We start from the raw sequence: 21872 nt of genomic DNA on the forward strand, positions 1-21872 counted from the left end.
GTGGGGATTGTGGCTCAGGAAGCCTGACTGGTGGGGGTGGTGGCGGGGAGCATTGCGGAGTCCCAGGTATGGCGCTCAAGGTCCCAGGTCTATGTCATCTCCCCATTTGGGCCTCCAGACAAACTATCTCTCTGCTGTGAAACTTCATTTTCACTCCTGGAAAAGGGATCAGAGCACAGCTCATCAGCACCCTGTGTTCTAGGAAGGGGTGAAAGCCCCGCCCACGGCCAGCCGGGACCGGAGAGGAGAGGAGAAGCTTGGGTTCTCCCCAGCACGTGTAGACCTGGAGCTGTGAGGGATATCGTCTTATTCAGAGCTTACCTGTGAAACTGGGGTGACTGTCATCCCAGCTAGGGCATCTGTGCAGGCGCCCCTTGGTGTCGGCAGTGAGACTGGTTCTAGGCCTCCGTTCTGTAGTCTGTGCCCCGGATCAAAATCCAAGTTCCTGTTAGAAACAGGCCAGGTTGCTTTTCGTCTACAGGGCCCCGGTGTATACTCTAAATCTTCTATGGATGGCATAGGATAGATACATTGTTACATTTCATTGTTTAGGGAAGAAGCAGCAGAAGAAGGGGTGGGGGGGGAGAGAGAGAGAGAGAGAGAGAGAGAGAGAGAGATTGATTTGGAGGGATATCTTACATCCATCAGTTATCTCCCCAGTGACTGCTACAGCCTAGGCTACACTGAGCCGAGCACCTGAAACTGTTTTGTCTCCCATGTAGGTGGGAGTGACCCAAGCACTTGGGCCAGTCTCTGTTTATTGCCTTCCCAGGAGCATTTGCAGGGAGCTTGATTAAGAAGTGGAACAGCTGGGTCTCAAGCCACCACTTTGATTTGGGATGCAGGCATAGCGGGCGGTGGCTTAACTCACTGCCCCACAACACCAGTGCCCCGATAGTTTCAGCGTGCAGTTGAACCCACAAGATGAATCCACAAAAGGACACATGAAGCCCAGGGACAGGAAGGGTGGCTGCTGACCTGCAGGCAGGGCCCAGTGGGGAAGAGCCTGTCCCAGGCCTACTTCCAGGCCCCGGTGTGTGCTTGCTTCCTGCCAGAGTCCTCTGGTGTCCCTTCACTGCCTGGTGCCTGCGGCCAGCGAGGCTGCCTTGTCCTGGAGACCGTGGAACTGCTACTGCTGTGATGTTTTGGGACCGACACTGTGCGTGCGTTCTTTCTGTTTTATATCCAGCGGGGCAAGGAGACAGGGAAACAAGCTTGTGATTTGAACTTTTTCCTAAAGATTTAATTTCTTTGAAAGGCAGGATGATAGAGAAGAAGAGAGAGAGAAGGATAGGTGCAATCAGAGAGAGAAATCTCCCACCTGTTGCTCCATTCCCCAAAGGCCTGCAGTAGTTGGGGCTAGGTCAGTTCAAAGCCTGGAGCTGGGAACTCCCATCTGGGTCTCCCTCGTGGGTGACAGGACTCCAAGTGTGTGAGCCATCAAGCTGTGCCTCTTGGGATGCGTTAATGGGAAGCTGGGTCTGAAGCGCAGAGTAGCTGGGACTCAAACTAGCGCTCTACTGTGGTACCTCAATTAGTGGCCTAACCGGCTGTACTCCAGTGCCCCAAGGGTTGGGCTGCCTGGATTGTATGAAGAGTTTCCCGTGGTGTTGCATGCTGCGTAGGTGTTCATTTCAAAGTCAATGTTTAAGGAGAAAGCCAAGTGTTGCCAAAAAGGCCTGTAAGACTCTCTTTCCGAAGTGCTGAGTTTGAGATCCACTTTCCGTCTCTCAATAAATCTATCAGCAGCTTTGCCTCCAGCGTTGGAACACACTGCCTCTTGACTGTAGTTTTTATTTTATTTATTTTACAGATGAAGCCCTTGATCAGGTGGAAGGAAACTTCGGAACAGGCACCCAAATCATGTAGGAACAGGTTTTTGTGAATGCAGCTCCGCCCCTCCACGTGCAGGGACTGTGGGTATGGATGTGGGAGGGGGCCTTGGATCCGTCCCCCATCCTCACCCTGGGTGCCTGATCTGATGGGCTTAGCTATGAATGTCAAACGAAGAGGCTTGTGGTCCTATGAGGGTGTCTGGGCCTCTCCTGGGGTCCGAGCATGGTGCTGAAGGAGGAACTGGGGCACTGGGGATCTTGGGTGGGTCTAGCCGTAACTACTGAGAACTTTGACTTGACCTTGTGATCTCCCTGTCCCCCAGAACCAGAAAAATGTTGGGGCTGAGAGATCGGATTCCCTTGTCCTTCCTCTTGGTCGTTTTGCTCTGAAGTTGATGTTTGTGGGCTGATCTGTGCTTTACATGCCTTTGCAAACAATTATGAGAAAGCTCAGCCATGCCTTGGTGCAGATGGGTAGGCACCACAGCCCTGCAACAGTACGCACTGCTCACAGCTCCCTCTTGCCACAGTGCCGTGCACAACGTGTACAGTCACACCCAACAAGCTTCCCAGCTTGGTTTGCACTTCCTCCTTGAGCTTGCTTAGTACTCAGCCAGAGGCGGGATACTCTGGTTCACGTTGGATGATTAGGTCCTGGGCTCTCAGTGTCTTCCTGAGCCTTGTTTCAGTGTGGGTGAGAAGATACCCCTTAGAGTGAGCTTAGGAGAGGCAGTTCTGTGCCCCTTGCCTGGCTCTCACCTCTCTTTGGACAGGGAGAGCTCAAGGGAGCATCCGTCATGCCCATCTGGGCCCAGCTAACTCCATGGGGCCTGCAAAGCAAGGGGACCTCACCAGGTCCCTGTGAATGCTTCCTGTGATGGGGGCGGCAGAGAACACCTTCCCAAATTGGGGCCATTCATCCTGGGATCTTTATGTTAGTCCTGCTGGGGTAGGGTTAGAGCTTTAGACAAGCACTATAAATTCTTTCTCCATACAGAGGCCCTGGATGCATGCGTGTCCAGAAGCTCATATCCAGGGCCTGAGCCTTCTATGGTCCAGAAAGCCAGACCCAGCTGGCCCTGCTGTGGATTTTGGAGGAAAGGGTGAGTGGGCCTCTCCAGAGCTGTGGACACAGATCTTTTCTCTATGAACATTCTTCATGCCGGAAGTGGGCTCTGAGGTCACCTGCCTCTGCTCTGTGTGTTCTATGCCAACCCAGGACCTGCCCAACTTGGACAAACCCCTAGTGGGGCCTCAGCCTTGTCCAGATTCAGCTCTCTGACCCAGGGCCCTGTTTCTACTCCCACTCTGTTCCTGTCCCTGGCAAACCCTGACAAAGGCTTGGAACTTGAAGCACCCGGGGAGGGGCATGGAGCAGGTGCATGTGGAACCCCTCCCCCACCAGCATCTGCTCTGTGCCCCTCCCTGGGTGCTTCAAGTTCCAAGCCCAGCAATAAGGCTTCCTGGTGCAGAATACAAGGTCTGGGCAACACCAGAGGAGAACGGTGGCCACAGATGCAAATGCTGTTCAGCTGGGGAACAACGTTTGGTAGGATGCATGAACCCCCCTGGCTTAATGGACTCTTCCCTCCCTCGTCCTCCCCTATGATTCTTTTCCTTCATTCCTTAGTTTTTAGAAAAATGTTCAGTTGAAAGGCAGTGGTTTGGGATGGGGGAAGAGGGAGAATCTTCTATCTTCAATTCATTTCCCAAATGCCCACAATGGTCAGGCCCAGGATAGGAACCAGGAACTCCATGTAGGTCTCCCAAGTGCATGGTTGGGCCACCCCAAGTCCTTGGGTCATCTTCTTCTGCCTTCCCAGGTGCATCAGAGCTGGATCAGAGGCAGGACAGCCAGGGCTGGAACCAGCATGCTGATAGTCTTACTTGTTGAGTCCAGGACCTTCCTGTGTCCCACAAACTCTTGCATACACACAGGCCTGCCTGTGTACGCATAGGGTACCTGACGTCTACTGTCTGGCCTCATTAGGGAGTTGCTGGGGCTAGATGTTGAAGCAGTTTCGGAGTCCCTTTGCAATAGAGACACAATGCTCTTGGCCCCTCAAGGTAAAGGACAGTTGAAAAGCGGGATGGAGAGTAGAATAGAAAGAGACTGTGGTGCTAAGCAGGTGACACAACTTAACTTTTGCCAGTGCCGATGTTACCAAGCACACAGGGCTGGAGTACTTCCCAGTACTCCAGGGTGGGCGTGTGTTCACACAGGGCCCTGGACATGGCATGCCACTGGCCTATGGGTGTCTTGGTCTCTACCTCCCGGTGCACTCGTACTCTGGCTGTGCGATCTTTCACAGATTTGATCTCTGTGTGGGTACACATGCCATGCTCCCCCACTGTGTGCATATGTGGATCCCCAAGCACCCACCTGTATGCCCAGCATCCACGGGGGTAGATGGCTTTGAGTTTCCCTGGAGACTGAACAGCTGGGACTGTATGTCTTGGTCTCAGTGTACCAAGTATCTTCTAAATGAGACAGTGTGGATGGAGTTTGGGGTGGCCTTGGCCAGCAGGGCAGCCTCCAGTCAGGTTTGCTGCCCATACTGCCCTTGGCTTGTGGCATCTCACCAGTGGAATTCTATTTTAGGGGTGTCTGGCTCTCATAGCTCCACCTCCCGGCCAGCTCGGGTGAGTGATGTGGCCCTGTGCCATCCTGGCAGGTGGCTGATTCCAGCTGCCTTGGGGCCTTTCTTTCTCTGTACCCATTGCCCCGAATGTCAGTGTCACAGAACCAGTTTTTGCACATGTGATGTAAGGCTGAGCTGTGCGTGTCTCTGTGATGTGTCACTATATCTGACATGAGATCTTGATTCATACAGACAAGACTATGGATTCTGTAACCTGCCAAACCAGGAAATGACTTCACTCCTTGCCTGCTCAGCTGGTCTCTTCCTTGTTTTGTCACAGTATTGAGCCCATGTTCTTAGGACACTGACTTGGGAAGGAGAAAACACTGGGTTGGCGTTCCTTGATCTGTTGGTTTGCTGGCCTGCACGCTTTCTCTGGAGTGTGTTGTGTGAGGGTGGGGGCAATGAGGGTCAGACTACGGGTGGGCGTTTGGGGAGCAGATTTCAGCCAGGCAACTTGGTTCCTGCAGGTGACAGCTCTGGCTGGTGCTGCTGGGGCACGTATCCTGTGCAGGCACAGTTCATGGGACCCAACAGGTGCCATCTCACAATCCTTGCAGCATTCCTCTGCCTTATGGGACCATGAGCATCCCATTTCTGAGAAAGTGAATCACAGGTTTCATTGTTCAAGGTCAATGGGTTAGCAAGAGGCAGAGCTGAGATTTGAACACTGATCTGCCTCCAGACAGCCTGCTTGCTCCTCTCCCCAGCTGCCCGATGGGCATGCTGTAGTCGTGGCTTGCATGTGGCGGACTGGGATTGTGGACTGCATCCTTCATGCCTAGGGTTTCATGATTGCGGAAGTGATTCTTGAGACAATGCTGGGTTTGAGCCCAAGCTCTGCATGGGCCGGTCATGTCACCGCTCAGAGAGAGTCTGTTAGGAAGATTAAACCTGGCGACGGCTGGAGAGCTGTCTGCACGGGGTCCGTCTCATGCTGTGCACCCATGTGGCGCCAGGGGTCGCATCGGTGGTGTAAGGAGATCCAGGTGGTGTGCCGTGGCCTTAGCTGGCCACGTGTGTGGAGCTTCTGAGCTCGTTAAGTCGGAAAAACACTGTGTGCGCACATTTTTGGCTTAAACAAAGTTCCATTTACAAAGTCTCTAACCTGGCTCTAACATTATTGCGTGCCCCAGGCTGGGCTGCCTTCCAAGACAAGAGCCTGATTGTGCTGGAGAGTGTTTTCTCACTGTGTGTTGTTTGCACCTGCCCATTCTCACGCATGTGGTTGGGGCTTCCCAGCCCCGCCCAGCCTCTTTCTATGGGTTTTCAGGGGGCACAGTTGCCCACTGATGTTCTCCCGGCCCGTGCTCCAACCTGCTGACTGCGGGAGAGCTGACCCCTGCACGGGCTGGGCTGTTATTGAGTGTGAGCGTGGGCATTGCCACCTGGCACCTCACCCACCTCTGGGAGTAGCCTTGTTGGGGTCTTGGAAAACTTTCCCGTCTCAGTGGTGGTCTGTGATGCTTGATCAGAGTGGGCAGGGGGCGGCGATACTGTGTACAGGATTAGAGTTTTGTGAGTCTTTGCTTTGTTCCCTGGCTGCATCTCGGGTGGACACCCCCAGCTGCAGACAGTGATGTCTGCAGTGCTGTATAGGAAAGATCCAGAGGCTGGGTCTGGTTCGGGACAGTACTGTGATCGGTTGGTAATGTCTGCCTGGAGCACCGGGCTGGGGAAACCGTGGCTTCTTTGCTGGCTGTTCCTGTTTTGTTTCGATCCAGCTTTGTCCCTTCCTTCCCAATCTGAGTATCAGAACGGCCCCCACAAAAGTGCCACCTTCCTCACGCTGTGCGCCACCTCCATGGCCTCTTGTGCAGCATGGGAACTCACAGGCCCATCTCTGTTCTCTCTTGCAGTTGAAGAGGGGGAGGCCTCAGACTTCTCGCTGGCCTGGGATTCCTCCGTGACCACAGCAGGTAAAGAAGCCGGGGGGCTGCACTGGGATGGGGGTGGGGTGGAGGGGAGCAGCTGGGGTTCCCAGGAATTCAGAAAGCCACCCAGTGGTTTATGTTACCTCATGGTGCAGACTACCTTGGGCAGCACGATTTTCCGTCTGCTCCATCTGGTCAATAAACCTGTTGCAGACCAGTATGCCTGCCTTCTCCCCAGGGCTGTGTTGCCTCTGTGTGGGTACCACTCAGGTGGGTGTGATGTCTCCCCTGGCTCAGGACTTGGGGATCCCTGCCAGGGGTGCCCCTGTATACTCATTCCGATGTAATTGCAGGCAGCTGCTTTGAGAGGCCCTTGATACTTTGGTGGCTGCCCATCGACCTCAGCCCTCCAGCTGGAGGTCCCAGGGATTCCCAGGGTGGGGATGACATGACTTCTCAAGAGTCAGGGGACATGCCTTATCACAGAAGCATGTTCTCTGCCCCGGGCCTCAGTTTTCCAGCTCGAGGGATGGCTGGATGAATGTGGCTTCTCTAATTTGGAGCTGCTGATGGAGTTTGAGATTGGGTGTGGAGTCTTTGGGAGTTATGGAATTGGCAGCCCACCCAACCAGTGTCTCCCTGGTCACTTGTTCTGTGGGCACCAGGTGCTCTCCTTGTCCCACTCTGATGCCACCTGCCAAGTCTTACCCAGGAGCCTGACCAGTTCCCCCTGGATTCATGAAATACTCACACCCAGCTCAGTCTTGTAAAATATTTTTTAAAAAGATTTACTTATTTAGTTAAGATCTTCCATCTGCTGGTTCACTCCCCAAACAGCCACAATGGCTGGAGCTGAACTGATCTAAAGCCAGGAGCCAGGAGCCTTTTCCAGGTCTCCCATGCAGGTGCAGGGTCCCAAGGCTTTGCGCTGTGCTCAGCTGCTTTCCCAGGCTACAAGCAGGGAGCTGGATGGGACATGGCGCAGCAGGAGCGCAAACTGGCAGTCATATGGGATGCTGATGCATGCCAAACAAGGACTTTAGCTACCAGGCTACTATTCCAGGCCATTGTAGAATCTTTTTAAAAAGGTATCTGTTTGGGCCCAGCATGTAGCCTAACAGCTTAAGTTCTCACTTTGCATGCACTAGAATCCCATATGGACGCCTGTTCTGACTCCAGGCTCCTGCTTTCGAATCAGCTCAGCTCCGACTGTTGCAGCTGCTTGGAGAGCGAATCAATGAATGGAAGATCTTCCTCTCTGTCTCTCCTCCTCTCCGAATATCTGACTTCCCAATAAACATAAAATTAATCTTAAAAAAAAAAGGTTTATCTGTTTAATTGAAAGACAGAGTGACCCAGAGGTAGGAGGAGTTAGAGAAAGAGGGAAAGTATCTTGCCTTTGCTGTTTCACTTCTCAAACACCCACAGTAGCTGGAGCTGGGCCAGGCTGAAGCCGAGCTGGGAGCTCCCTCCAAGAACCCAGGTCCCTGGCTCTTATGTCACCTGCTGCCTTCCAGGCACGCAGGCAGGAGACTGTATTTCAAGTGTGAAGTAGCCAGGACGAGTGGTGGCTTAACCACTGCCCTCTGACGTTGGCCCTAAGCTAGTGGAGACGGAAGATCCGAAAAGCCCTTGAGTCAAGTTACCACTGCTAATTGTGGAAATTGGGGTAAGCAGGGAGATTTGCTCTGGCTCGGTATTTCAAACACATGTGGTCTTAGGCCTCAAGCATAGGAGCATCTGAATTAGTTACCTATTTAAGCTGTGATTTCATAGACTTGCATGGCTTATGATGATGTGGGAGAACATTGGATCAGCAAGAAAGTTTCAATATGTCTGATTCAGTGAAAATCATGTAGACAAATCATGAATAGCTGGAATTTGGGAAACACTTGAATAGACTAAACAGAAGGACTCAGCTCTTGAACCCAGGTCCCTGGGCTCCGGGTATGGTGTTTGTTCCAGGCTCAGACACTATTGCATCTGCAGGTGACTCAGGTCTCCATAACAGGGTTCCCCTCCCTGGGGAGAGGCCTCGTCTGAAACCAGCATGTTGGGGAGTGCTTGTTTGAGAGTTGGGAGCCCAGGGCAAGGCCCTGTGGCACTGGGGTTAGCACTGAGTATGAAGGCAAGATGTAGAAGGGTGTTGTGCTGCCCGCCTGTCCAGCTCTGGGTGGGGAGACACAATGAGCCTGCAAGGTTCCATGTTGCAGAGAGTCAGGCCGGGTGGCCGAGGTGGGGTGCATGTGCTCAGACTGCTGCTGGACCTGGGAGTACATTCCTGCCTTGACTCCCAAGCCACGCCTGGAGTTGTACACAGGAGGCCTCTGCCTCCAGCTGCTTTCCCAGGGTTGCTGTGGGCCACAAGGGCAGATGGGAACCACCAGGATTGCCCGGCGGTTGCCACAGTGGGCATAGACCTTTGGGTGGGATAGTGTGACACTTCAGCTGATGAAGCATCTCCTACGTGCAGGGGGGGCCATGGTGTGATGGTGTGTGGCTCTTCTCAACATGGGATGGGATTTAACTCTTTCTAGCAAAGAGCTGAGCACACCTCATACGTGTGTCATGCAAGACAGACCCTCACTGTGGGTGCCTTCTGGCTCTGGGGGCCTTTATAGCTGTGGCTCCTTCTGGCACCATCAGCTTCATATTTTCTGCTCAGCCAGGGCAAGGGGAGGGCAGAGTCTTCCCGGATGATGGAGAGCCCACAGCTGGCCCCTCGGGACTGGCTTTTCCTTTGGGCCCTTTGTGCTGGGTTTTATATTGTGCATGCATGAGATAAATTTTCCTTCCCAGTTCTGCTGGACTTGGGCTATTAAAATCAGCTTGTGTTTCCCTGAGCGAGGGACTTGTGAGCTGGCTCAGATCCTTGGCGGCAGGACAAAGCCAATGTGGGAGGTGGCCCTGTGTGTGGGTGATGTCGTGTCACCGAGCGCTTAGGATGTGCAAGGGGTGGGGAGGTTGTACCTTGAGCGCCTCCACTCCCCGCCCCAAGCCATCAGGCCAGCTCTGTGAGGTGACTGTGCTTTCCGGCAGCCGCTCGTTGAGCTCTCTGGGGACTGGTTCGGGGCAGCCATCTGGTGGAGGCCAGGGCCAAAGGCTGGGTGAGGCTGCTTTTGTCTAACACTTCTCATCAAACCGAGGAAATGTCACTTGGCCACATCAGAGAAGGGAAACTGGTGCCAAGGAAGATTATGGGGGAGCAAACATCCCCTTGGCACTGTGGCTGCTGCTCGCCATCCTCAGTTGGCAGACAAGGAAGGGAAGCTGGGAGAGTAGACAGGAGCCTGTGCACAGTCCCCAGTCAGGGGACTTGAACCCGGGTCTTCCTGAATGATGCCACAGCCTGTGGCTTAAACTGGCCACCATGTAGCATTGGAAAGCTGAGAGCCTTGGAGCTGCCATCTTTGATCTTTGGGTCAGGCTGCTGGCCAGCCATGGCTCAGTGGCTATGGGACATAGGGACCTTCTGTTCTGCATGACCATAGGTGGCCATGGCTGAGCACATTCTTTCTGGGGGAGGGGTGAGCCAGGAGGCAGAGGCGGCCCCTTCTCAGTGCCTTTGCCTACCCGCCCCTCCTCCCCTACATCCCTGGCACTGGGAGTGTGATGGAGAGCTACAATATAGAGGCAGAGTACACTCCATCCTCCTGGCTTCTCCTGTCTGTGCAGACCATGGGGCTGCTTGCCCCCTGGAGTAACCTGGCCTGCTCCAGCCATGCCCTCAAGCCAGGGCCTGACAGTGATGGAGAATGTGGGGCTTGCCTGCAGAGAAAGGACCTGACCTGGAGGGAGGAGACACCTGGGCTGCAAATAGCAGAACCCTGGAAAGAAGAATAGCATCAGAGTCACATAGTGTTGGGACCCGGGGGAGTGGAGTCTCCAACGAATCCCCTCCTGCCTGATGCAGCAGAAGCAGGCTGGGTGGAGTGGGGGCTGGCCTGACAGAACCATTGCAGCCCAAGTCTTCACTGGTCTGGATGCAGAGTTGCCTTCAGGTGCACAGGGGAAGTGTGCAGGGGCTTTCGCATGGGATTTTGGAATGTTAGTAGGCAAGCATCCTTGCCATGTTGGCTGTTCGAAGTCTGAGAACTGTGGCAGTTCTGTGCAGGTGCATGGTCCCCTGACTTCAAACCCCGTCCCCGCAGCCCGTGGCTGGCACAGGAGAGGTCGGCAGGAAGGCGAGCTGACTACGACACAGCCATGCTTAAAGGGCTGCTTCTTCCTCCAGCCCACTGCTTGTGTTTTTAAGAAAGGGAGCCCCAGGATGGCCAGAGCATCTGGATTTTTAAAGAAAAAACAGTAAGCTCCATTTTCTTACGAAGTTGTCCGATGTAAATAAAAAAATGACAACCCTCATCTTTTCAGACAGCTCACCCTTCTGAAGGGTACGGTGCAGTGGGCTTGACATGTTCAGAGGTGTGGGTGCCACTTGGCACAAATTGGAACAGTTTTGAAATACTTGTTTAAAGGCAGAGTTACAGAGAAAAGAACAGGAGAGAGAGAGAGAGAGAGAGAGAGCGCGCTAAATCTTCTGTCTTCTGGTTGACTTTCTCAGATGGTAGCAATGGCCACGGCAGGGCCAGACTGAAGCCACGAGCCTGGGACTCTGTCCAGGTCCTCCATGTGGGTGACAGGGGTCCAATCGCTTGTGTCACCCTCTGAGGCTTTCCAAGGCACACTAACAGGGAGCTGGATCAGAGGGAGAACAGCCAGGACCCCGCGATGTGGGATGCCAATGTCTCGGGTGACCATGCAACCACTGTATCGCAGTACCAGCCATGGAGCAGAGCTCACAGCCGGGCATCTCAGACCTGATTTTAGCAGCTCAGCTGCAGCCAGCAAATCTACCTTTGGGAATGTGTATCCAGGTGCTTTACAGGGAAGGCTCCTGGGCACCTAGCAAGGGGCATCTGCTCTGGAGCCAGGCGAGTCCTGGGTCAGGTAGGGAAGTCTTTAAAACATTTTAAAAACTGATTACTGCTTTGAGTGACAGAAACAGTTGTGGAGTGAACGGCTGGTTCACTCCCCAAATACCTACAGTGGGTGGGATGTGTCCAGCCGAAGCTGGAAGCTGGGAAACTCGGTCTAGGTCCCTCTGTGTGAACGGCAGGGATCTGACTGCTGAGTTATCACTGCTGCCTCTCAGGGTGTGTATTACCTGCGAGTTAGAATGAGGTGGGGGATGGAACCCAGGCTCCCCATAGTGGGCCAATGCCTGCTTGCAGGGAGTTCTTTAGGCGCCAAGTTTGTAAGTGCAGCTCCTTTATGCAGCTCACCCATAGCTGCAGGTTCCTGCACACCTACTGTTTGCTTGCTACCCCAACCCTTCCTCTAACTTCAGCCCTGGAGGAACCGCCTTCCCCCCAGAGCAGTGCTGGGGTCCAGACCACAGTGGACTCTTTTTTAAAGCACCTGTTTGACCCAAGTTTCACATAGTCCTCAGACCTGCGACACCATCTGCCTTAATGCCTGGCCCCAAGGTCATGGAGGATGCTTTTCTAGGGCTGACCCCATGGTGGAGCAGGCTAAACTGTCACTTGGCAGTGGTGTTGGCATCCTGTATCAGAGTGCCACTTTGAGTCCTGGCTGCTCTGCTTCCTATCCAGCGTCCTGCTAATGCACCTGGGAGGCAGCAGACAATGGCCGAAGCACTTGGACTGCTGCCACCCATGTGGGAAACACGGATGGAATTCCAGGCTTTGGTCTTCCTGTTGTGGCCATCTGAGGAGAGAGTGAACCAACAGATGGAAGAGTGCTCTCTCTCTCTGTCTTCCCTCCCCTCTCTTTGTCACTCTGCCTCTCAAATAATTAAATCATTCTTTAAGGCCCCATCTGTTTCTCTGTCTCATTTGGGCAGCTGAACAGCTTTTGACCTTGGCATTGTAGATACATGGTTGCAGTGAAGGTCTGTGGTATGTGTGTTGTTTTCTCTTTCAGGGTTTCCAACACCTTCCAATTTCTTTTAGTTCCCAAATTAAGGTCACAGAGTCAGTTCCTGCCCCCTGAATTCTTCCCTGAGTGATCCAGGATGATGTGCCATGCAGTCTCCATGGCTATAACCCAGGTCCTATTGCTGGGGCCGACATTGTGAGCTGCCCATGCATCCTCTGTTGGCTCCAGGCTGGCTCAGCTGGCACTATCCAACTTTTGTGCATGAGCTCCTCAACCCTTCATCTCTCTGGTTGGGACAGGGGGGTATTTATAAGGAACAGAAAAGGCTCCCTAAATAGACGTTGAATTTCCCAGCATTTTAAAGACTTATGAAATGCATTTTTATGTGGGGCCAGCTGGGGAGTCTCTCATTAGCTCGGCTGGGGAGTCCGTGGGGAGTTGGGCTAAGTGGAGCCAGGCAGGCTGGGGAGAAAGGCGTGGTGGTCCTGAGCCCACCGGGGGAGTGTGGCAGGCATACACCAGCTGGTTGGCCCCCTGGAGCTCTGGCCAGGCTGGCCCCAACGGGGCCTTTGTCAGAGCTGTTTCCCACCTCAACACAGGAGGCCTCAGAAACCTTCAGGTGGTGGCTCGAGCCCAGTGGTGGCCACTCTGTTACCATGGTGAGCAGGCCTGGAGGTAGGGCACTTGTGCCATGTGCATGCGGTATGGGCACTTGGGTGTGTGTGTGTGTGTGTGTGTGTAGGGGCCAAGGCCTCCACAGCCCAGCCTTGAACTCTGGGGGGCCCTGCTATGGCAGCACCCTTCTTGCCTGCTGGCTGTAGCTTGGTCCCCGCCCTGGGGTGGCTTGGATCCGTTCCCCTAGGAGGATGTGCTGCTTCCTGCCCACCCTTTTCCTCTGGCTCTGAACCAGCCTTGGGATCCTGTCAGGCTGCACACTGTACATCACTTCCTCTTGGATATGCCTGCTGTATACACATGTGCACAGAGGCCTGCATGCCTGTGCACACGTATGCCCCCGGTGCCCAAGTGTGCATGTGTGTATATGGGTGGGGGGACACGTGCACGGTACCTCTGCCCATTTTCTCTCATTCGGTTCCTGTCCCCACTGCCAGCTGTTGGTTTTTCTTGTACAGAGTTGGACTCAGTGTCTGCTCTGCACCTTCTAGGGAAGGAGTTAGCTCCCTCACTGCCAGGGACTCTGTCATTCTTCATAGCTCCTGGCACAGTGGACTTGGGGGTGCCCATCTCAGTGAGCCCTCTTAGGGCTGTTCAGAGACCCCAAGACAGGAAGGGGCCACACCTGTGGTGTTCACCCTGGCTTCAAGCCAGGACAACCCTGCTGGAGAACATCAAAAATCAGTGGGTCTTTGCTGATCTGAAGCCCAGCTATCAGTTACAGCTGACCCACAGGGTTCACATAAGGATATGGTTGGAGACTTTGGTGGGAACTATGGACCATCCTGCTCCCTTAGGTGCCTTCTGCAGTGACTAGGCCAGTGCACCGAAACCTGAGCATGATTGTAAACTTGCTGATCTTGTCGACATGAAGATTTCTGATGGTCTGAGCATCTGTGTTTCGCACAAGCTCCAGGGGTGGTGCTGATGCTGTGGTGCAGACACTGGCCTGCTGCGCTGGCCTTCACTCCTCCTGGGCTCTCTGCCTATGAACTCTTTCTCATATTTTGAAACTTGACCTTGGTGACACTTCCTCCAGGAAGTGTCTCTTGATATGACAGCCTTGCTTTTTGGTGGCCCAGAGCCTGCCTGGGCCTGGCCCTCTGCTGGGCTGTTATTCCTTCCCTATGTGCCCTGTGGCCTGCTGCACTGCTCTCTCCTTGAGGGCACCCAGTGCCGCTTCCTCTTCTGAGGCCCCTGGGACCCGGGTCTGGCTTGTGAGTGGAGAGTCGCTGGTGAGTGGTGGCGCAGGTGCCGTGTAGACTGCCCTGCTCATCTGCCTCTACAGTTACCCTCAGTAGATCACGACCAACTTTGTGAAATGCAGAATTCGGGTTTGAGGACAGGAGATTGGGTGGCTGTGTGATCTTGAGTGAGTTGCTTCCCCTCTCTGCTCTTTGATCTCTGACTTCCAGGGGCCCCTATGAGGACCCCCCTGGGCACTCAGCAGGTTGCTTTCTGGCATTCGGTGCTTACACCTCCACTGATGTGGGTAGCAGCACATGGAGCAAAGCTCTCTGAGCTTCCATTAGTATGGGTGGCAGACAGGGCTCAGGTGAGTCCTTGCCTATCCTCATAGCTCCCTGCCTTTGTCCCCAGTCACTGGGCACAGCCGTGATGGGCAGGGCAGTCTGAGCGTCATTGGTGGGCAATATCAGGGGCTGTGGGGGCTTTGTTCATGCTGATCCTGGTTGGTGGCACATGGTCTGTTCTGGGAGAGGAGTGGATGGGAGTTGGGCTGATGGCCCTGAGGTCATCACGGTTTGGGGGCTTCTTCTCTCAGTGTGGCTGGAAACAGGGATTGTACAGCTGTGGACCGGTGCCCAGGAAGAAACGGTCAAGGGCAGTTTGACCGTGCTGCACGGCCATTCCCTGGCTGCTTCCAATTTCTGGGGCGGACGCTGGGCGGGTCTGAGCAGCCAGTGTCCAGTGGTCACTGTGAACAGCCCACTGGGTTAGCCTATTGTCTTCTCCACTGATATGCCTTTAAACTTCCTGAGTATGTAGGTGGGTATGTGTTAACACATCCACACACACTGCCTTGCTTGGACAACTGATACCTGTCTGGTTCAAAAACATCATTATTTCCCCCACACTGCTCATTGTTATTTTCCTGTGTCATGGCTGATTGCTTTAACTGTTGGCAGCTGGCCATACTTGGTAGAAGTTAGCACACCAGACTTGTACGAAGTCTGGTCAATTCAGTGTATTTCCTTCTCAGGAATGAGTGCCTTGCACACCCAGCCAGCTTGTGGAGGCAGGAGCAGTGCCTCACTGCTGTATCCTTGGCTGTTAGTGCTGTAAGGTCAGGAACTATTAGAAAATCCTGGCTGACCTGTGAGCATTCACTCCATCCAGCTGTGCACCTGATTGGCCATCTCACTGACTTGGTGTTGACCGCAGACTGAAGCAGGAGGTTTTATCGTTCCCGTTTCTCAGAGGAGTCACTGAGGCCCTGAGTGAGAGATGCTGGTGTGGTGCTTCCCAGAGAAGGACCACTTTCTGGAGTTGCTAACACACAGTGCCTGGTGCTTGCTGCGGATGGAATGAAATGCCCTGGAATGTGCTAAGGGCCCTAATGAGGTCATTGTCAAGACAGCACAAGTGGCCGCCCCCAGGCCCCCGTGGGCATGAGCACCTGCTGATGGGAGCAAACCTGAGCGTGTCCTGCAGCAGGACCTCACAAGCTGGCACACGCTGCACAGCACACACACAGAGAGAAGCACAAGCATGCGCTCGTAGCCGTGTAACTGTGCCCTCCTTTGTACCTCTCCAGTGTACACATGTAGAAACACAAGCATGCACCCAGGCACACACATACACCCTTGTGTTTGCCTCGAGTATGCAAGCACGCACACACACAGAAATGCAAGCATGAACTCAGTTATGCTTGTACACCCTCATACGTACCCCTTTACAGAACACACACACTTGTAAGTACATTCTGTAATGATATGTACATTCAAACATGCAGACCTCCCCGTGTGTCCCCACACCATACGCACAGACATGCTTGCACATCCACACGTAACCCAACAAACACAGATGTGTAAGCACACAGCTGCATACTCACATATGCATCTGCAGGTGTGTTCCAGTGCTTCTCACGTGTGCGCAGTGCATGTGTGTACACACAGGGTGGTGCACACACGTTCGCTTAAACATTCATACATGCCTCTGGATTTGCAAATGAGCAGAGAGAAAGTCTGTTGTATCATGCCTTGCAGGGTCAGGCCAGAGCTCAGGTCGCCGAGGGTCTGTGTTGTCTCCTTACTCTATGCTTGCTTTCTTTGGTCTCTGTGTTGGAGCCCTAGGGCCTTAGGCATTCTCTGCATCCAAAGATCCACACCCCTGCTATTGGGCCCACTGCTGGGCAGCCCTTGCTCCTAGCGCCCATCTGTCTGTCGCCTGCCTGGTCGGCTCTGGGCTGCGTGTACCCGTCTTCCCAACCCCCCACCAGCTTGGACATGACAGTATTTTCTACCCTGCACCTGCCACTTTAAGAGCCCAGGGGCCTGGCGGGCCTGTCCCCAGGGTCAGGGCTTGGGGGAGGCTGGACAGCTGCAGGTTGGGGGAAGCTTTGTTAGCTCCCAGTGGCCTCTTGGAGCCCGGGGAATGCTGGGGAAGCTGAAACAAAGGCCAACAATGGCCTCCTCCCCTCCCCAGGCGGGCGGCCTCAGAGCAGGGCTGCCTGGGCAGCCTCTGGGGGCCCCTGTTATTTCCTGTGCTGGCTGCGGGGCTCCTGGCCAGCTTGGAAGTGGGCAGGAAGCAGGGCTGGGCAGCTCCTCTCCCCCCAGCCTCCTGCTGGGCTGGCCCTTGCAGGCTGGAGTAGCCACTGCTGCCGCAGGGAATGGGGAAAGAGGGGGTCAGCACTGTGTCTGCTGCTCACCGGCCTGCCAGGCCCAGGCCTGCCCTGCTCAAGCCTGCCTAGGCTTTTTCAGGGTGGGGTGAGCTGGGGGGAGCCCGATCTCCTGTCCCTGCTGACCTCTCCCTGCGGTAGACGCCACGTGCTCCTGCCATCTGCACGGAGTCCCTGCTGTCAGCCGAGCGCCTGTGTCTCGTCTCGCTCCGAATGGCTGGAGCCTTTGTGTCCAGAGCACAGAGGGACAAGGCCCAGCAGGGAGTAGCTCATTGGGGATTAGTTAATGAAGTTGGGGTTGGGCTACAGGTGGCTTGAATTTAGCACTGGGGCCAGGGTTATGTTGAAGGTTACTGTTAGGATTGGGTTTTTATACCCCAAGACAGGTGCGGAGAGCAAGGGCTCATCACACCACCATTGGGGGTCTGTGTGTGCGCCCCCCCCCCCCCATGAGGTTCCAGGGAATCCCAGTGAGCAGGTGACCCTCCCACAGCTCAGCATATAAGCCGTGACCTGTGAGAGTGGATTTAACACAATGCACCCTGGCAGGGCTCAATTAACCGATCTGCAGAGTGGGCGTGATGAAATCTGGGCCTTGAGGTGCTGTTCTAAACACAAGTCAGAGTAGATGGCAAGTTTTGAGTAAAGTGTTTGGCACCTGAAGATGGTGAGCGGAAGGATGGGAAGTGACTGTGTTGGAAACCTAAAGTTAGGGCCAGATACGGTTGAGCTTCCTGGTAGCCAAGGTCAGGAGTGACATGGGGTGAAGGAAGCGTGGTTGTTGTGTGTGATGGAGGCACCTGGGCCAGGCAGACGTGTCCTGCGCCTGCACAGAAGGTCCAGGAATTTCTCGTGTGAGTCTTCATTAATCATTGAACAAACCACAGGCACTCGCTCACGAACAATTTGGCACATGGTACTGAAGCTTCTTTTCCCAGGCTTCTTTCTTAGATTGGTCCTAAGTGTGCACGCAGCCATGGGGCAGATCGGGCAGCGGCCCAGAATACTTCTCAGAATGCCTGGTTAAATGCTCTGAGTGGGGTTCTTTAAGGGAGGGCCATGGATCTGCCGGTACATGCCGAGCTCTTCCAGAGACCTCTGTGGGCTCTCTGATCTTTCCCTGTGGCCTTTCTCCAGCTTGCACAGTCAGGGCGGCCTGCAGTTTGTACAGTGGGCTTGGGGGTTCCCGCTATGTGTCCACTTTTGACAACTTTGACCCAGCTAATGTGGATCAACCCAGCTTCCAAGATAGGGCACAAACAGGGAAACTGAGCCTCAGAGAATCTTGAGGGCTCAGGGCTCGGGCCCCATATTTGGGGTCTTTGCAGGTGTATACACTGATATCCCTGAACTCCATCACGTACACTCACCCCAAGTTGCAGCTGAGCCAATGGCACTCTGATGCCCTCCCCTAGTCTCCTTCCTTCTCTCCTGCCCCCTCCTGGTGGGCAGGACTCCCAGCCTTGGGCCTGCCAGTGGCCACTTGGCCTGTGTGGCCGGCCCCCTGTGGGGTTTCCATGGTGAGCTCGCCTCTGGGGGCCCTGGGTGGGACTTTCCGTCTGGGTGGAAACCTGAGCCTGAGGCCCAGGCTGGTTCCAAAGGGAGGAAATGCCTTCCCCAAACATGGAGAGAGAAAGAAGGAGAGGTGGCTGGCTTGGCAGTGTGGCCACAGGCCCTGGCTCCTGCAGAGCTGTGCTGGAACCAGGGGTGGGACTGGGGGGCCCCAAGAGACCTGGGTCAGGGCTGCCTGTGACTCACCCTGTAAGAAAGGCCATGGCAGACAGGGCTACAGCCACACATAGTGGCTTTGGCCATTGTATGCCCGAGTGAGGTTGTGTGTGTGTCTTTGCCACCATCTGTAGCATGGTGTCATATACTGGTGGTCAGATGGGCCTGTTGATAAGCGGCCTTGAACTTGGCTCTTCCCCCCCACCCCAAGTCCCAGGTTGCTAGCCAGGCAGGCATTGTGGGTGTGACTTTGAATCCTTGCAGTAACACCAACCGCAGGTATTAGTAACGTACCTGTTTTCTCTCTGCAGAAATTGAGACTCATAGATTTAGGATCCTGCCCAGTGCCACACAGCAAATTGGAGGCACAGCTGGTTAGAGCACAAGCCACTCCCCCAGCCAGTACCTAGTTGGCAGCAATATGGGCAGATTGAGTGATCTTGCTTACTGACTAAAATATGTGCATTTGTCAGCAAACAGGGCAGTAACCTAAGAGGGTTGGCAGTTAGTCATCAGGGCCAGACTTACTCCAGGGTTACCACCCTTTCACCCTTGGGTGAGAAACTGCTTCTTCCTCTAGGTGGCCCCTCCTAGGGTAAGTGGGTGCACTTCTGGGGGATTGAAATGTTCGTATCTTCTCAGAGAATTAAAAAAAATGTGTTTACTTCTATTTGTTTGAAAAACAGAGAAGCAGAAATCTCCTGTCTGCTAGTTTGCCAGATGTCTGCAACTGCTGGGCTAGGCCAGATCAAAGCCAGGAGGCTTCACCTCCATGTGGCTGTGCCACCGGGTCAGGGAGGACCCAAGCAGCTGAGCTTGTTATCTCCCGGGGTGTGCATTAGCAAGGTGCTGGGTCTGAAACTTGAACCCAGACACTGATATGGGGTTAGGCATCCCAAACAACATCTTTGTTGTTGTTGTTTTTAAGATTTATTTATTTGAAAGTGAGAATGGCAAAGGGAGAGGAAGAGAGGCTGGGAAAGAGAGAGACAGAGGTCTTCCATTTGCTTGCTTACTCCTTTTAAGGTTGAGACAGCTGGGGCTAGGCCAGCCCAAAACCTGAAGCCAGGAACCTCGTGGAGACCTCTCGCGTGAGGGTAGGATCCTAATATCTTGGGCCAGTCCTCTGTGGCTTTCCCAGGATCATCAGCAGGGAGCTGGAACAGCTGGTACTTGAACCAGTGTTCTGATACGGGATGCTGTGTGCCTTTTAGGCTGACTTTAGAATCTGGCACTCTGCCTCACCCTTCCACCACCTGGGGCACATTTGTGATGGAGTCATGGAGCAGTCTACAAGGGCAGGTATGATGATTCCTCTTACGTGTAAATGTGGCGGGGTTAAGAACTGTCCAGATGACTGGTGAGATGTGATATCTGAGACTGTGGGTGTTCTGCGAGAGCTCAGCCCTGGGTTGGCAGTGTGTGTGAGGGTCTCTCCCCGACCCCCGGAGGTAATGTGAGCATCCTCAACTAGAACAGACACGGTGGAGGTGGGGAGACTTGGCTGTCTTGGGTTGAGCCGGGCCCACCCTCTTCTCCTGACCTGGGACTGAGAAGAGATCTACACCAGTGGCTCCTCTGGTTCTCATGCTTGTGGACTTGAACTTGGAGACGGCAGGTGTGTGTGCCAGCTTCGATCTCTGTGCATTTTTGCATGTCCTGCCAGCGCTGCGGCTTCGGAGAACCTGTGCCCATGTGCTGGTCTCGTGTGTGATGGGTGCTGATCTGTGTCTTCCCTGGGTGCTGGGCTTGGATGTGGGGCCAGACCTGGATGTGGCAGAGTTTTCCTAAAAGCAGCTGATCTGGTGTTGGGATCTTGGGCTTCTTTTCTCCTCCACACCTGGCCCTGGCACACCTCTGTGCCCTGGCCTGGGGGAGGAGGAGGTACAGCCGGGGACCATAGCCCCGTGTGACTATGAGGGAAGGCTGTTGATCTCAGGTTCTGTGCAAGGTTGAGATCTCGGTTGGTATCTGGGATAACCAGATGCTGGAGGGAGTGTGGGCAGCACTAGGCTGTGGGTCCCGAGCCTACACTCAGGCCCAGCTCTGGTTGTCCAGGCTCAGCAGTACTGACAGCCTTGGGAGGCCGTGGTGCCCCAGGCAGAGTAGTGCCAGCAGAGGGGTGCTCCTGATGCTGGTGACTGGGAGAGTTGAGCCTGGGGTGGGGGAAGGCCTCCTGTGCCCTCTGTGTCCATGCTGACACTGTTGCCTTTGGTGGTGTGTGCTCCAGGGACCTTCTGCTTCCCGCTCACCTGCTCTCAGGCCAAATGACCTTTAAGGCCTGAACCCTCCCCTCCCCCCAGCTTCCGGGTTCTGGCTTCCTCTGAGAGCTGTTCTGCCCTTCCAGCATCTTCCTTCTCTGCTCACCTCTCTCAGGATGGTTTCCCTTGCCCCACCCCGTGGCCCAATAGGAAACACGAGCTAGGTCTTGGTTCTCAGATGGACAGCATCTGACGACCAAGAAATTCTACTTAACGTCTGGCTACTTCCTCAGTGGTTTGCATGTGCTGGAGTGCTGTTCTCCCAGGACCTCTTCCCAGGCTGTGATGGCTGGGAGCCTACCATTGGTTCATTCATTCCTTCTTCCTGGCACACATTTGCCTGAGCACGTGCTGTGTGCTGGGCACTGTTCTTGGTGGTAAGCAGGATGGTCAAGGTCCCTGAGTGCACGGAGCTGACAGTGTGGTGTGGAGGTGCTAAGTGGAGACACAGAGAGCACGTGATTACAAAAGGAGACCAGCAGGGGCCCAGGCAGACTGAACAGGGGGCTGGTGTACCTGACAGTCAGAGTGGCCTCGGAGCCAAGGAGGTAGTCTTGGAGTCCACACAGTCGTGCCAAGTTCCCTGTCGTGGGACAGGAGCATGACACGCAAGGGACAGAGCAAGTACAGGTGGGATCACGGAGGAAGGCAGCTGGCTCGAACCTGGGGCTTCCCAGAGAGTGGGTGTAGAGCTGGGGTGAGGGGAGTTGCTTCTGATCAGGATGTAATTATGTGTGTGGCTGGGCTCATCCAGAGAAAAAAGTGGCCGGCACTGAGTCAGAGCCAGAAGTACCCCTTCAGAGATGGGCCCCATAGGCCTGGTTGCTCTGGGATCCTTGGCTGATGGGGCAGTAACAGCAACAGGTGCAGTGGGACCTGGAACAGCTCAGGGAACTGGGGGTGGGGCTCAGGAACCTGCCGGCTAAGGGTAGTCTGCACTGCCCGGTGGATGCCAACAGGGCTCCTGCCTGTGTACCATGGAGATCTGATGCATTTGGGGGGCTGCTCTGGCAGGTTGGGGCAGTTAGTACTGGTAGGTAGCAGGGCTACGGGGTCTGGAGGACATGTTGGCATGGAAAGTCGAAATAAGAAGGGGAAAT

At 54.5% G+C, this 21872-nt stretch overlaps 1 protein-coding gene across 2 annotated transcripts in view; it reads left to right on the top strand.

Moving 5' to 3' along the window:
* The window catches only part of ZNF423 (zinc finger protein 423), a 294220-nt gene that overhangs the window by 49282 nt on the left and 223066 nt on the right, over nt 1-21872 (top strand). The window contains exon 2 of one of the 2 annotated variants that reach the window (XM_040982133.1): nt 6337-6396. In XM_040982133.1, the coding sequence (XP_040838067.1) occupies nt 6337-6396 (60 nt within the window). Of the gene's footprint in view, nt 1-6336; nt 6397-12849; nt 12909-21872 lie in introns of those variants that run through there. The other variant, XM_040982134.1, reaches the window with a different exon arrangement.

This window comes from Ochotona curzoniae, unplaced genomic scaffold (genome assembly GCF_017591425.1).
Source record: "Ochotona curzoniae isolate NIBS_2020 unplaced genomic scaffold, NIBS_Ocur_1.0 contig_3622, whole genome shotgun sequence".
NCBI lineage: Eukaryota > Metazoa > Chordata > Mammalia > Lagomorpha > Ochotonidae > Ochotona > Ochotona curzoniae.